The 14649-nt window shown below is 48.7% G+C and overlaps 1 protein-coding gene across 1 annotated transcript; it reads left to right on the forward strand.

The window, feature by feature from the left end:
• Positions 1 to 40: 40 nt before the first annotated feature.
• NDUFA8 (NADH:ubiquinone oxidoreductase subunit A8) lies at positions 41 to 1991 on the forward strand. The gene is made up of 4 exons (XM_015879350.2): positions 41 to 132; positions 210 to 373; positions 1127 to 1292; positions 1744 to 1991. Exons 1-4 carry the CDS (start codon positions 82 to 84, stop codon positions 1879 to 1881), a joined length of 519 nt encoding a protein of 172 aa, XP_015734836.2. The 5' UTR covers positions 41 to 81; the 3' UTR covers positions 1882 to 1991.
• The last annotated feature ends 12658 nt before the right edge of the window (positions 1992 to 14649 follow it).

Here is a 14649-nt window from a genome sequence, read left to right on the forward strand (position 1 = left end):
TGCGCGTTCCTCCCTCACGGCGGCGGCGCGTGCGCGGTGCGGGGCGGGCGCTGAGGGGAGCTCAAGGAGAGCGGGGCCGCCATGGCCGGTACCGTGCAGATACCGAGCATGGAGGAGCTGGACGTGCAGGAGGTGAGTCACCAGCTGCTTAAAGCACCGCCGGGCTGTGCCGGGCCGGCCGCTCCTATCGCCGCTTTGTCCCGCTGCAGGTGGCCGTCAGCTCGGCCGTGCTGAAGGCCGCGGCCCATCACTACGGCTCACAGTGCGACCGGCCCAACAAGGAGTTCATGCTGTGCCGCTGGGAGGAGAAGGACCCGCGGAAATGTCTGCGGGAGGGACGGCAGGTCAACCAGTGCGCCATCGAGTTCTTCAGGTCAGCGGGGGGACGGGGCTCACAGCGCTCAGACCGGGCTGTGCAGGCGGGCAGTGCCACCGGGCAGGGCACAGCCCGTGGGGGAGTGTGGTGCCTTTATCTGATTGAAGTTGACCTTGTCCTCTCGCACCCTGCAGCGCAGCCTTTCTGCTTATAGCTGCGCTATGGAATCGGGAATACAAGCTGATATTCCATGCTGTCATCTGGTTCATGTGCACACTAATGTAAAAATTGCAGTAGCTTCAGAATTGGCCACTTGTGACAAAAGTACAGATGGGGTTTATGTTAGTGTCAGTGCTGCGTTCTCAGGCTGCCAGCTGAGCAGCCGACAGCTCACTCACACCATAGCCTCTTGTAATGGACAGTGATGAAAGCCTCCCTCCTTTCTGAGGTGAAGACATGGAAGTGATTGGGAATTACTAGAGCACTGTGTACTGTATGCTGTTAGTTAATGAAAGGAACATCACATGTGGGGGAGTCGTGTCCATCTACTTCACAAGAACACCCTCCTCATATTGGTGAGGTTGATGCTATCCCTACTACAGCAATGCAAACTTCTGTGATGCTGGCATTAGGTTGTTTAATGATGCTTCAGATACTGACTCCTGACAGCCTCAGGTGGGTGTGAGGAATTGCAACTAGGAAAACTCAGAAATTGAGGTTCGAATTGAATTGAGGTTCTTCTCTTACTCAAGAAGAGAACATTAAATCTGTACCAGTTGCCAACAATTTTGTTTCTGCAATCTCTTACAGGAAGATTAAGGCACACTGTGCAGAGCCATTTACTGAGTACTGGACGTGCATTGACTATAGCAACTTGCAGGAGCTCCGTCGATGCCGAAAGCAGCAGGCAGTGTTTGATAACTGTGTGATGGAGAAGTTGGGCTGGGTGAGACCTGATCTGGGACAGCTCTCTAAGGTAACTGCCTGCCTTTCTGACTGGGTAATCAGATTCCACTTTTCCTTCTTACGTGTGTTTTTCCAGACCTGGTGTCAAACTTTTCTCCCACCTTATAAGGTGTTACATGAATTCAACACTGGAAGCTTGTAGGCTTTACTAGAACTCATTACTCTTTCAGCATTCTCTGTCATGCCTGGAAGACCCGCACTTTGCTCATACTTCTCCACTTAATTTACTTTTATCTAATGCAGAGACCCTTCCTTCAGCAGTGAAGCTCACGCGTTTGTAGAACCATGACACAGCTATGTATAAAATGCCCTTTGCTACGTGTTTTTTTAAACACTGAAGATAGGAGTCTCTCGTCCAGTCCATGCTGTGTCCTTAGCGTGGTCTGGTGGTGCTTCCCTTAACCTGGCTTTTCTGTTAAATGCTGTGAGAAGTTGCATAATTCTTTATTTTTTCTGTATAGGTCACAAAAGTGAAGACAGATCGACCTATCCCTGAGAATGTCTATCATTCTAGACCTAGGCCAGAGCCCAATCCACCCGTTGAAGGAGAGCTGAAGCCTTCTCCATTTGGCAGTAGGCTTTTTTTCTGGTCGTGGTAAAGTGGGCAGACTGTGCCATAACTAAAATGCAAAGATACACTGATTGCAAATGTAAATTGTCCAGTACATGTTGAGTATAACTTTAATCATTAAAGAAAAAACAAAAAACATTATGTGACTTAGCAGACTTTCTTTAAACATACATGTCTGTATTTCTTAGCTGCTATGATGTGTGAGTATCTCCACTTTGTGCTGTGTGCTCTATAGCCCTAAACTCCTGGGGGCATCTTAATGCCAGCAGTGATGGCAGTGATGTTTGATCGTGGCTGCCAGCCTGTGTCTGAGATGTGTGTGTATATATATATATGTGTGTGTGTGTGTGTGTATGTATATGTGTATATATATATACGCATCTTTTACTGCTGTTTCAAATGATCAAGAACCCTGTCATTTAAATCAAGTAAACTTTGGAAGCTAACAAGTTATTAATATCTTCCTATACAATCTTGCATTAGTAATTGTGCAGATTTTTACCTAGGACCTGTCTAGGAGCAAGCTTATAGTCTGAATTGGTGGTTTTGATGGGTGTGAGAACAGTACTGCTTTTGATAACAGGATCCTTCTCTTTACCAGCTACTTAAGCCTTATGCTGGAAGGTAGTTGCTTTTGTTTATTTCTGTTAATGGGGATTGCAAACTACTTCACCAGCAAAATCACAGTGAACTTTCAACTCCTTGAAGAAAGATCGTCCTCTAATGGATCTTGTACTGTTCAGTGGTTTAAGAAGGTGCTCATCTTCTGGCTGAAAGACTTGACTTGGGGTTTGACACTGATTCTTTCTGACAGAGGAGTATGGCAGCTTTCTTCAACTACCTTCTCTTTTCTGCAGTATCCAGGTCTTATGTTTCATCATTCTAGTCTTTCCTGTGCTATTCTCATTCAGTGACAAGAACCCAATTGCAAAGGTCAGAAAAAACAAATGGACTTGCTTTTATAAAGCTATGTGCAGTTCAGTTTGACTGGGGCCAGATTCTGTAGTCTGAACTACAAAGACTTGAATAGTGCTTTAGTCCTTGAGTAGACTAACAGTGAAATCGGGATCTGAAGATTTACCACCCCTTTGTTTGGGGTAGGATTAAGCTGTAATGTATCTGTAGCTGAAGTATGGATCCATGGAGCCAGAGGAAAAATTATATAACCTTTATCTAAAAATAGCTTGTGTGTGGTGTGGCTGATGGATTCCTGCTAGTTTCTATTTGGGTATGTAGACTGAAACTCAGAAAGCAGGTGCTGTGGCATACATGTTTGCATTTTAATGTACATATCACGCTGTCTTAACACCTACTTGTCTAAACCTTTGCAGTTTCTCCTTACAGATGACTGCTGATAGTTCAGAGCAGCCATATATTACTGAAGAAAAATAACCTCTTTTCCCCAGAGATTGAAATGAGGGGAAGTTTGAGGTCTAATTACATTCATCTGTAGTATCATCAAGTAGAAGATGCATTTTCCTGTGATGTTAACATGAATTGCATCTAATGTTGTTGGCCCATTCCAATACTTGGGCTACCTTACAAAAATATATATTAGCAAGATTTAGTAAGTAATAGCTTAAAATTGACAGCATATTGTATGAAACAGTTTGGAACTGAATATCTACTTTTGAGTGGGCATCCTGTAGTCAGCCCCTGATCGTAATTAGAGGTTTAGGTGTTGGATTTTTTTCCTGTTAAATTCATTCTGAAAAGAATGATATTCATAAGCAGGTGGGGGAGATTTGTGTACAAATCCCACCCTTACATTGGCTAGTACTGTAAGGGGGGAGAAAAGATTTAAGCTGCAGCCTCAACGGTTTAAGTCTAGTCATCTTTCCTGACAGCTGAATCTACTGTGTTTTGGGTTGGAGGCTGTTGATGCTGTAATGATGTGTTGATCTTGTTTAAAAGTTAGAATTAACTGCTTTCTTAGATTCCCATTTGAGTTTCATGCAGGAGTGGGAAGGTGAATTTACAAAAGCAGCAGAGGAGGATAATGAAGTGATTGTAAAGCCAAGTAGAATTCAGCTGTACTATGGGCACTTCTTTCATTAACTTCTTCAAGGTAATTACTTCATGGCTTTTATCTCTTGGCTGAATCTCCACACTAAGTCTTGCCAGAGGTCTGTTTCTTGGTGCTTTGGACAGTGCCTGTATGTAGCTATTTCTGTTGAGAATTGTTGTGTGGCTTTACTCAAACATAGATTTCTCCCTTTGGAGCTGTAATGTTTTTTTGGAAACTTTAGAACAAGTGAATGTCAAGATTGAGTAAAGACCATAAAACTATTTTTGAGGAATGTATCTTGACATTTTTTTGGCAGATGGAGAGCAGACGCACACAGATTCAATACAGATATTTTACTGGCAATGTGAGAAGTGTTATTTGTTATACTGTAGGCTCTAAGCTCTGCCAGAGCTTTTAATCGTGTGTGAAATTAATAGAACTTCAAGCCAAAGCAATGGTAGTCTGTCCTGTGCTGTGGTCTGCATTAGGGAGAAACCACTCCCTTTCAGTGTGGATGGAAAGAGAGAAATTGTTGTGTGATTCCTAGTCTCAGTAAGGGAGGAGTGTGTGTTGCTGAGTTACTGTGGAGCACTACCATCACAACATTGTTCCAAGGAGAAAGTACCTCTGCAAGGTACTGGCAGTTTGATACCCACTGCTTTCAGATGGTTCTGCTCCTCTCCCAGGATGAACGAGCTGGAGATGTCCTGCTAGCCAGAATGAGGGGAGTCCAGCAGCAAAACCCTCTTGGCTTACAGCCACCAGATTGTTCATCTGGGAAAGTAGTGGGAAGGAATTGATTTATTTATTTTATAAGCTCTCCTGCCTATTTAATAATTCTATCGTGTCATTCATTCTTTTTAAAACAAAAAAAATCCAACAAACAGACTTGTAGGATTCAGTTCAGGTTGACCTAGTCTCTCAGGCATTTGTGAGCTTGAGATTTGCTAGGACAAAAGCCTTTCATGTATTCTTCCTCTGACTTCAGTTGTTTCTAGAGTGGAGACATGATAAATGAAGAGGAGTTTTCTTTTTTGCCCATTTATAAGTGGAGAAAAAGCTTCAAAGGTTTTGAAGATTCTTTCCATTGGAGTGAGGATATTTCTGTGAAGGCAAAGAGGAAATCGGGAGTTCACAATAACTTTGTTTTGCTTTTGTCTTTGAAGGCCTGCTGTCTACTTCTGTACTAAAAGCATTTTGAAAGTGGAATCCGTCTGGATATTAATAGGAGATTTAAGACTCCCTCTTGTGGCTGCTTCAAGTTGATCTTTGGGTATTTGTATAGAGGTCTTGTTACCGTGGAAGTCCTAAGGCTAATTCAGTATTGCTAATAGTAACTTGATTAAAAAAAAAATAAATATATATATATATATATATGTATATATATATATAAATATATATATATATATTTACAAAATTCACTTAGGCATTGTTTCAGCTTATTTTTTTTCCTTCACATAGAAGAAAAACCTGCTCCTGAATTGAGTGTGAAGCAAGAAGACGAAGGAAAGAGGGTTGAAAAAGTGATCGTCTCAATCATGTTTGATGCCAGTTAAGGACATTAAGGCAGCCAAAGTAGATACGGGTTGGGAAATCCCAGCGTAATTTAATTGCTCCTCCGAATCCAGAGATGTGCCTGGTGCTGCAGAGAGCAGGATGGTGTGAAGTTCTGAACCTGCTGGGGCAGTGCTAGTGGTGGGTGACAGTCAAACACAGGAAGCGAGTTGACTGCAGTATTTAACTTAGAGCAAACAATGTGTTTTTACATTATTAGGGATAGATGTGATCTTAACAAGTGGTCTTAAATGTAACCTTGCTGTTCTGTTAATGATTTTATGGCTGTGTTGTTTTGCACATGAGCCCTTCTCAGTGGGATCTTGATGTCAGTCTGTTCTGAGACATCTGCATGGCTGGGAATAGTACAGGTAGTACCTTGGCGAAGGGAGAAGAGCAGAGAAAATACAGCCGAGCAAAATGTCTGCAGTATTATTTTGTACGTTAGGGCAGTAAATTAGCCCAGCAAGCAGGTGCTGAAAGGGGGCTGGCTCTCAGGTACCGGAGGCAGGTAAGTTTGCTCGGCAGCTCAGGGGTTATTCCTTTTTGGGTTTTTCTTGCTATTTCAAAGGCAAGTTCTTCAGTTCCCTTGCACTTACTGCAAAAGTGTTGGCAAGCTGAATGTGTGCATTGGTGTAGGTTCCTCTTATGTGTGATGTCTGTGGTTGATGACAGCAAGGCTGTGTGTTCCAAGCCTGCAGGCTGCATGGGAGCTGCTCCAGGCTATTGCAGGGCTGGGACACCACAGAAGCTGCTGGGAGTGAAGAGTTTTTGCTTTATCTGACTGGATCCAGGAATAAGAGGACTGAAAGCAAAACAAGAAGAGCATTTAATAAGAGAAAAGCCATTCTATCTTGCCTGCATCCCAGGCATCTCCTCGTTACTGCTGCCCTCACTGCCTAGGAAATAGCTTAGATCACGTTTGTCTGCATCTGTTTATTGCAGATGCTCAAACAAAGGGATTCTGACCTGCATGTTCTTGTATTCTTGGCTGGGCTGGCAAATGCGGATGGATCAAGCAAGTGTTTTGTTAACACTGTTCTGCAGCACAAAACAGCGAACAGCTTTTTCTTTTTTGATAGGGTTTAAATTAATTTCTCCCTTCTCATCAGCAAAATTGAGGGCTGGGAAAAATGGCCATGCCTGTTGCTTTGTTAAGCTTGCCTTTGGCTTTGATTCTGGCACCAAGGAAATAAAATACAGGGGAAGGGGAGCTTTGTAAAAGAGCTATGGGTCTGCTCCTAAGTTGATAGGTTAAAGCTTACAAAACACTGGCTCTGAGGCATTGCTCTAATGTTTGTAAAATCAGCATGGCAGCTCTGTTAAGGACCATGAGTCACCGTGAGGGTGGTTCAGTTCTTTATGAGTAGTAGTGCAACGTTCTACTTCCATGCGATGGGGAGCTAGAATTTAAATGGAGTCAGAATTACCTCTTTGATAGAGCACTGTCTGACCTCTGCTTTGTTCTCGCTGCCTGCTTACAGCTGTGCCAAGAGGAACGTGACGGGTCTTTGTCCAAGAGAAAAGGACTGGACAGAGCCCTTCAGCATCAGCCGTGGCGATTGTAATCGCCCTCCAGCCGCTCTCTGGGCTGCCGTGCCTGGTCTCTGCCCGGCTGCTCCTGGGGGACGCAGTCAGGTGTGGCCCAACTTGGCTGTGGTTTCCAGGAAGCTGCTGACAGCGGGGCTGACCCTGGCCATGTGCACGCAGCGGGAGGCTCTGCCTGTCCCCAGGCGCGGCCTCAGGCGCTCGTGGCAAGCCTGCGCTCCAGGCTAAACAGAGGAAGGTGAGGGTCAGCAGCAGAGAGCTCTGCCCAAGACTCAGGAAGCACATTTTGGCAGAGGAAAGAAATACAATACAAGCAGGGAGGGAAACTCAGCTTCCATCCAACCCCCCCCAAGAAGCTTTTGGCTCCCTGCGGCTGCCAAGTCTTTACTATCAGTTATTGTGCTCTTTTATTGTTACAGGCTCTGGTGTTTGTTTTCTGCTTTTACACCAGTGTGCTGCAGAGGGGAAAGAACGGAGCGATCTGGGAGCAGTGTGGGCTGGAGGGCAGAGTCCTGTGCAAGGGACAGGCAGCCCAGCTCCCCCTCCTGCCTGCTGCTGTCTCCTGCGTGGCCTTGGGGCATGGCACGTCCCTTCCCTTCCCTCCCCTCTCTGCTTTAGGTGGTTCCACCTGGCACAGAACTCTCTCCTTGTTTACCGTCTTTGTCCTTGAAAGGTGCCTCAGAGGGGTCTTGGGCAAAGCTGTGCGTGGCCAGGACAGGCTCAGACCTTGCTCACTGCTTTCCTTCCTCAGAGTAAGAAAAAGGAGCTATGCACAGCCCTATCCTCCTCACTTTGCCCTGCAGCTGTTAAACCACTTTGCTCTGCGGATGCTGCTCATACTGGTAGAGAACAGAGATGTCCCTCTTAGAGAAACTGGAGGTGAGAAGTGGCACCCTGAGCACAGAATGCACTTTGAGCAGACCTGGAAGAGTGTTTCCCTGTTCTGAACAATACAGATCTCTCTTCCAGAGATTGTGAAGGCAAAAGCCAGCTCTCAGATTTGAACTTTTCTTGCAGTGGTGCAATATATGTGTGCAGGGAGCCCAGGAACCAGGGGAATTAGCTTGCAGAAGTCCCCAGGGCACACATAGCACCAGTGCTCAGTGCTTGTCCTTGCAAACCCTGCTCTGCTCCCCATCATCACTTGCTTAGCGCCTTTGTTTCTTCCAACCATGAGTGAAACCAGTTGTGTTAAGGGCATGACATAATTATAGTCTGGGAATTCCGCTGGAGAAAATCCTTTTGAAGATTTACTGGTCTGGGTAATTACAATAAAACTATGAAGGTGCTGCACTCTAAATTATTAACAGTTAATACACAGAGGTTTCTGCTTTCTTGTACTTCTTGCTGCAAAACAAAACAGACCAATTCTGTCTGTGTCGGTAGCGTTTTCTTCTAGGAATGTCTGCCAGAGACATGCTACAACACTTTCACAGCACCACTGTCCATCTCTGGTGGTGATACAGATTACTGAACTAAACATGTGAGCCTTCCTTCCTTCTTTCCATGTTTGCTGCATTCTGCCTTTCCTTATGCCTCAGCAGTGACAACAGCCTGGAGGATTTTTTTTTGCTGCGTGTTGACATTTTTGCTTTCTGATGTACACCCTTACTTTACCCTGTGGAGTTCAGGCTGTGTCAACCATAGAGGAATGGTTTAAGGAGCCTTAGCAGAAAACTCCCATCCCACGCTCCTTCCTTCCCTAAATATCTGCATTGTGAATATGCTTTAAAGTTCTGAGTTTATTTACTTCCATGTTTACCTCCATTTACTAGTTATTATCCTTAAAGATGCCTGCTCTCTGTGCCAGTATCTTTAACATATACAGTGAGGGTGCACTGTGCCATCTGTAATTAAACCAAGTGGGCCTCATTCTCTTCCCAGGCACTCAACGTGCTTGGTGCTGCGGAGGATGGTGGCTGCCATGTCCCCGGTGCTACTGGGTGCTGGCTGAGCTTGATGGTGAGCTGTGGGTGGCTGGGCAAAGTACTGCAGAACAAAACTGAATTGAAGTGATTCTTTCCCTCTCCTCATGGCCTGCGAGGAAGCCTTTTTCCATTTACTATAGAACACGGTCCTTAATAGTGCTGAAGTGTTCTACGTATTTTAAATAAACATGAGTGGATTTGAGCCCAGGAGGACATGAAAGAATGCAGCGTTTGCGGGGTACCGGCCCGGCACACATGTCAGCAATTTGGCTGCCTTGTGTACTTTGGCTTTTAAAAAAGCATTTTAAAGTAAACAAATGAAGGAAAATCTGGCAGCTGGATTTCAAAGTAAATTGCTTTCAGCTGATGGACCCCGTTTCCAGCTTGCTTGGGTAGGACTGAGCCCTACGCATCCATCAAGAAGAGCTAGCGGCCAAGGAGGAGAGCGGAGGCGGGAGGGAGAACAAAAGCAGGGAAAATCTGTGGATTTAATTCTTCCATTTCCTTCCTTTGCACCAAACACTCCCGGCCTGTCACTGCATTGCTGTTGGCCAGGCAGGTCAGTACTAAGGCAGCAAATTGTGCTCCATCATGCCCCATCCCCTGCACTGCTGTGCCTCGCAGCCTCCTCCAGTGTGGCTGTGCCCCTCGGTGCTGGTACTGCTGCTTGTCCCCACGTCCCCTCTGCAGGCACTGGGCCCTGTCCTGGCATCACCCACAGGGCAGGCAGGGCTGGAAACAGCAGAGATAACACAGGGCTCAGGAGCAAGGGCCTCCGGAAGGGACTGGTGTGGCCCCAAAGGAGGAGGCTCAGCACATGCTGACAGATAATAACGAGGTCCCAGGCTGGATGAAACGGGGAGGTTGCTGAGGTCACGCTTTGGCTCAGCACTGGGCTCCTGCTTTCATTCGCGTTTCCTCCAGTTTATAGAACTTTCTGTGGGTTGGTTCAGTGGAAAGGGCAGAGGAAACCGGGGGGTCTGTGGTGGTGGTGCTGGTGGTGGAGCAGGGCTGCGTGCTGCCCCTGGGCTGTGTGCGGGAGCTGCCCTGCTGCTCATGGCCCCATGCAGTTCTGTCCCATGCTCCCTACGATGCCAATATCAATCAGGCCGGTTTGCTCTGATGGCTTTCCTCCTATTAACTCAGCAAATGAACTCTTCTGTGGCCACCAGCTGTAACATGTAAAGGGAATAAGTGGCAAAACCTGGGTGAGGGATGCTGAGAGAAAATGGCGGCCGGGCTGAGGCAGCGCCCTCCACAGGCGGCCCTGGGCACAGCCTGGAGCAGCGCTCTGGGCCTGTCCTCATCAGCCCTTGGTACCGGCGGCTTCTGGTACCACTGCTGAGAGCTGGCAGTGCCCACATGCACCTGCCGGCACACACGGGTTCACTGGGGCGTCCCTGGTGCTTCTTAATGCCTTTTTGAAGGGAAGGCCTTTTGGAGGCAGCTGCTGCTCCGGCCCCTGTCGCTCCAGCCCCTGGATGGGCTGCTGAGAGTGCGGCCCCACCATGAGGGCACTGAAAGCTGCAGGAAAGAGGCTACAGGACACAGTGCAACGGCATCTCCTGGCTTCTGGACTGCTTTTGGCCTCAGGTAGGCAAACACATGGGGGCCTGGGGGGTTTGCAGCCTATGGGGGTACCAGCTCATCGTCCCTTGCTGACTGCACCAATGGAGGCCTGTGAGGGCCCCCTGTGCCGCTCCCTGGGGTTGGGGGAAGAGGCTGCAATGGTGACACTGTGAGACAGGCAGTGCCAGTGCTGAGTGACTCGGGGGGCATGGGAGGGCTGCAGCTGTGTGGGAAGTGTGGGGAAGGGTTAATGTGGAAGATCTGCTGTTGTGGAGAAGAGGCTGTAGATAGACACACTGCAGCCTGTGCTCAGAACGAAAACAACCACTGGTAAAGACAGTTGCTGTGGATGTCCCTGTGATTAACTGGAAGAATATGTAAATGTATATAGCAGTTACCATAGCTACTGGAGGCATTACACTGGGGTGGGGGAAGGCAGAGCCCCCAGCCCAGGTCAGGATTTGCATTCATAGCACAACAGCACCCGGCACCCCATGAGGCTGCACTGAGCAGCTGGGCTGTTCTCACCTCGTGCCATCATCGTGCACCCCAGGGCTGTGCAGGGGGCAGAGCAGCAGTGGGTTTGGGCTGCAGGATGTCACAACAAGGGGCTCGGTCAGGCCAAGTTCCTCAGTTCTGCTGCTACTATGACACGGTGTTTTCCCATGGGGCCACAGCCCCTTGCTAAGACTTGAGCACCCCTTGGGTCCTCAGGTCAGGAAGTACCCTGAAGGAGTAACAACCCTCAGGCAACGTGCTGCCATGCAGCAGCACAGAACTGGGAGCCCTGGTGTACCTACCTGCACACAGGTGCACCAAGCACTCAGGTGGCCCAGCCCCACAACTTATTGCTGGCTGATCCTATAAAGCTGAGACGGAAAAGGGACTCTGCTTGTGTGGAGCCTGCAGAACAGCCCTGACTGCCCACAGGTCCTGGTGAGTGCCACTGTTGTGTTGTATTGTGTTGTACTGCACTACTTACTTGTGTGGCTGCTGTAAGCCCCAAGATCAGGGGGCTTCCATCCACCCACAGATGTTTGCTTGTGCCCTCTGTGAGCCCTAGTGTGTGCTGGGTAGCCACAATGGAGGGCAAGAATGAAACCTGCTGTTTTTTGAGCACCCTAAACCAAAAGCTCCAGGCTGACAGCCCCAAGGCCCGTGGCTGCTCTTGGCTCTAGGGGACAGCAGAGCTGGGAGGGATCCCAAAGGATGTGGGGACCCCAGGCTCCTCCGCCCTCCCAGGCACTGTGCAGCCATTACAAATGACAGGCATGCGCGGCCAGGCTCTCATGTCTGCTATTTTCTTATAATTTAAGGACCTTCCTCACATTAATCTTTTTATTTTTATTTTGACAAATGTATGTTTCCAGGAAGTTGCTGAGGTCAAAGCAGCATCTGTTGCTCGTTATTTTGGGGGATGCAGAGGGGTCTTTGTGAGGGTTTCCAAAGCAACAATGAATTAAGTGGTTTGTAAAGCAGAGAGCAGGAATGAGGAGAGGGCTGGGGCTTCCCGAAAGGCAGCTGAAGATGCTGATGAAAATCAGATCAGCTCGCCTGTATTTTCTTGGAAACTTGATCTATTTTTCTTGTACAACTGTCAGCCCGACTCCTGTATTTCAAGCTCTTGGCAGGAGCCAGCTCTGTGTTTCGGCACTGGGATTAGCGTGGCCACGGTCAGATGTGCACTCCCTGGCCCACACCAGCTGCTCTGTGCTGGCCAGGGGCACACGCGTGGCAGCAGCTGTGGTGTGCTGTGAGGGGCAGGGACAAGTGAGGGCCCACGAACCAGCATGTCCTGCTGTGGTGCCAGCTGCAGACATGGGCAGGGTCCCCCCCTGTGCTGGGTACAGCACTTGTCTCCTGCAATCAGAGACCTGGGGCTGAGCTCACACCTTGAAATGCCCCACACTCCTCCCAGGGTGCTTCTCCAGCCGCCTGCTCTCAGTCACCAAAACCAGCCTAGAAGTCAGTGCAGGATCAGTCCTGTGGCTCCCGTGTGGAGCTGGTGTAGTGTCGGAGGCAGCTTTTTTCTTGCAAAACAACACAAGGAGGGTCTGGTGCCAAGGCGAGGGCTGCTGAGGAGCCCAGGAGATTTATTGCTGAGGAAATACTTTCTCCAGCAACGGCTGACGGTCACAGCAGGAACAATGGGAGATTCGCAACGTGAACAAAGCTGATTTCGTTCTTCTTTTTATCAATGCGTTTTCCTTGCGGAGCCTCCCTTCCTGGAAGTGGGAGATGCAGCTTCCCCCGCGCTCTGGCTGTGTAATCAGCAGGAATGGCAATATCCTGGCTGGGAAGCGAGCTGTGAAACGCTGTCACCCGTGCTGATTTATGAGCCCGGGACAGCGCAAGTTGTGGCAGCGGCCAGCAGCAGGGCTGGCCCAGGGACAAAGTGCCAGGGCGCGTGCAATATCCACATATTCTTTCTCCTCCTCGCCGGATCCCCGGGGAGCCCGCGAGGGGAAGTTAATGGATTAGACACACACGTTCTGTTTTATTTTATTTTTTTATTGCCCCATCTCTCCAAACGCCTTTAGCAGACATGAGATGACAATGGGGCCGGACAGGCGTGGGGTCAGCAGCCTGCCTGTGTGAGGTCAGCGTGCTGCGTGCTGGCCATGGGCACAGATGGTCCCAGGTGGACTTGGGGAGGTCCTTATGGAGGTGACCCCACAGCCCAGGCCATGCAGTGCCCATGGGCTGGGCAGCACCATATGAGCCATCCTGCACCCCCTGTGCCGTGCCGTGCAGTCCTCACCCAGCATCGGGAATATGAAATGATTATTCCAAATGATCAGATTTTAATTATGCAACACAGAGGATGATTATTGTATGCCAAATTGGTGCCGAGTGCTTAGTTATGTATATGCCAAATTTAGTCTATACTATTATACCCAGTGGGTGGCCGTAGACAATCAGGAAGTAATTAGTTTTGCTGGAGGTTGTTCGCTTGCCTGGTTCGCTGTGCTGTCTGGGGAGCGTCTTGCTGCGCTTCGTGAATACCGCGGGCTTTGAGTTCAATACCGTCTTTTTGTGACAAGCTAATAAGCTGTCTGCATGGCGGCCTGTAATTAGCGCTGTCGATATTCATTTGGAAACGGAGCCTGTGAGGAGCGGCTCTGCCGATGGCGCTTCCCTTTGTTGAGGCTCCGGTCCCACCTCGCCTCTGAGCAACACAACCACATGCCGGACACATTGGTTGGAGCAGTGGGGATTGCCCATGGTGCTACCTGGCTGTGTCCTGAGGGTCCGTGCTCACCTCTGGGTCCCAGTGGTAGAAGCACCCATGGTCGGGGGCTGTGTTGGTGGGGAGGTGCTGACACTGCAATGTGGAGGTGCTGTCCATGGGCAGCGTTTGGTGCTGAGGGGCCCCTGGATGCTGCAGCCTCCATAGAACCGGCCTGGGGGCTGCCAGGCAGGAATTGCCTGAGTATAGAGCAACTTTTACCTCTGTTACACAAAGGAAACTTTCCTCCTCTTTTTGTCAGAGATGCTCACTCCATTGAAATGATTGGCATACTGGAGAGCTGAGAAACTAAATTGTTTATACACTAATGAATAGAAGCTTGATTGCAAGATCCTGTTTGGAAAATTATAGTGCTGAATTGAAGCCGTACAATTACATCCAAAATGCTGCATATTCATTTCATCTGCTTTGCATAGAGATTAACAAGCGAGCCCTAAAGCAGACTCTGAAATTAAAGCTAACACCAGATTTAGTCACAGGTTACAAACTAAATAGCATTGTTTGATGGATATGAATCTTTACCACCTGCCTGCCTGATGATTGCTAGCAGCTTACCAGACAGCAGAGGAAAAACTTTCTTCCCATGCAGGAAGCACAATAAGCACGGGGCTGGACGTGCCCCCTCCCCGTGTGCCCCCCCATGCAGATGGCTGCTTGCTTCCATCCCCTGGGAAGGGCACCTCTGGCCTCTTCTGCTGGAGGTTTGCAGGACCAGGTACTGCCTGGGAATGTGGTGCTGCAGGTTCCTGTCCCCACCTTGATCCCACCCCCTGGATCTCTCCTTTCCTGTGTGCCCAGGCTGAGCTTGGTTTGTGGGCCAGAGTTTGGTTTGGGAGCAGAAACTGGGGAATGAAAATGGGCAATATGTGCCCTGAGGGCTGCCCCGTCCCATCCCAGAGCCCAGAGCTCTTAGGGTGGGCTGCAGTTGTGGGCTGTGGG

The sequence above is a fragment of the Coturnix japonica genome, chromosome 21 (genome assembly GCF_054131305.1).
Source record: "Coturnix japonica strain WE chromosome 21, WE-NBRP24, whole genome shotgun sequence".
Taxonomy (NCBI): Eukaryota; Metazoa; Chordata; class Aves; order Galliformes; family Phasianidae; genus Coturnix; species Coturnix japonica.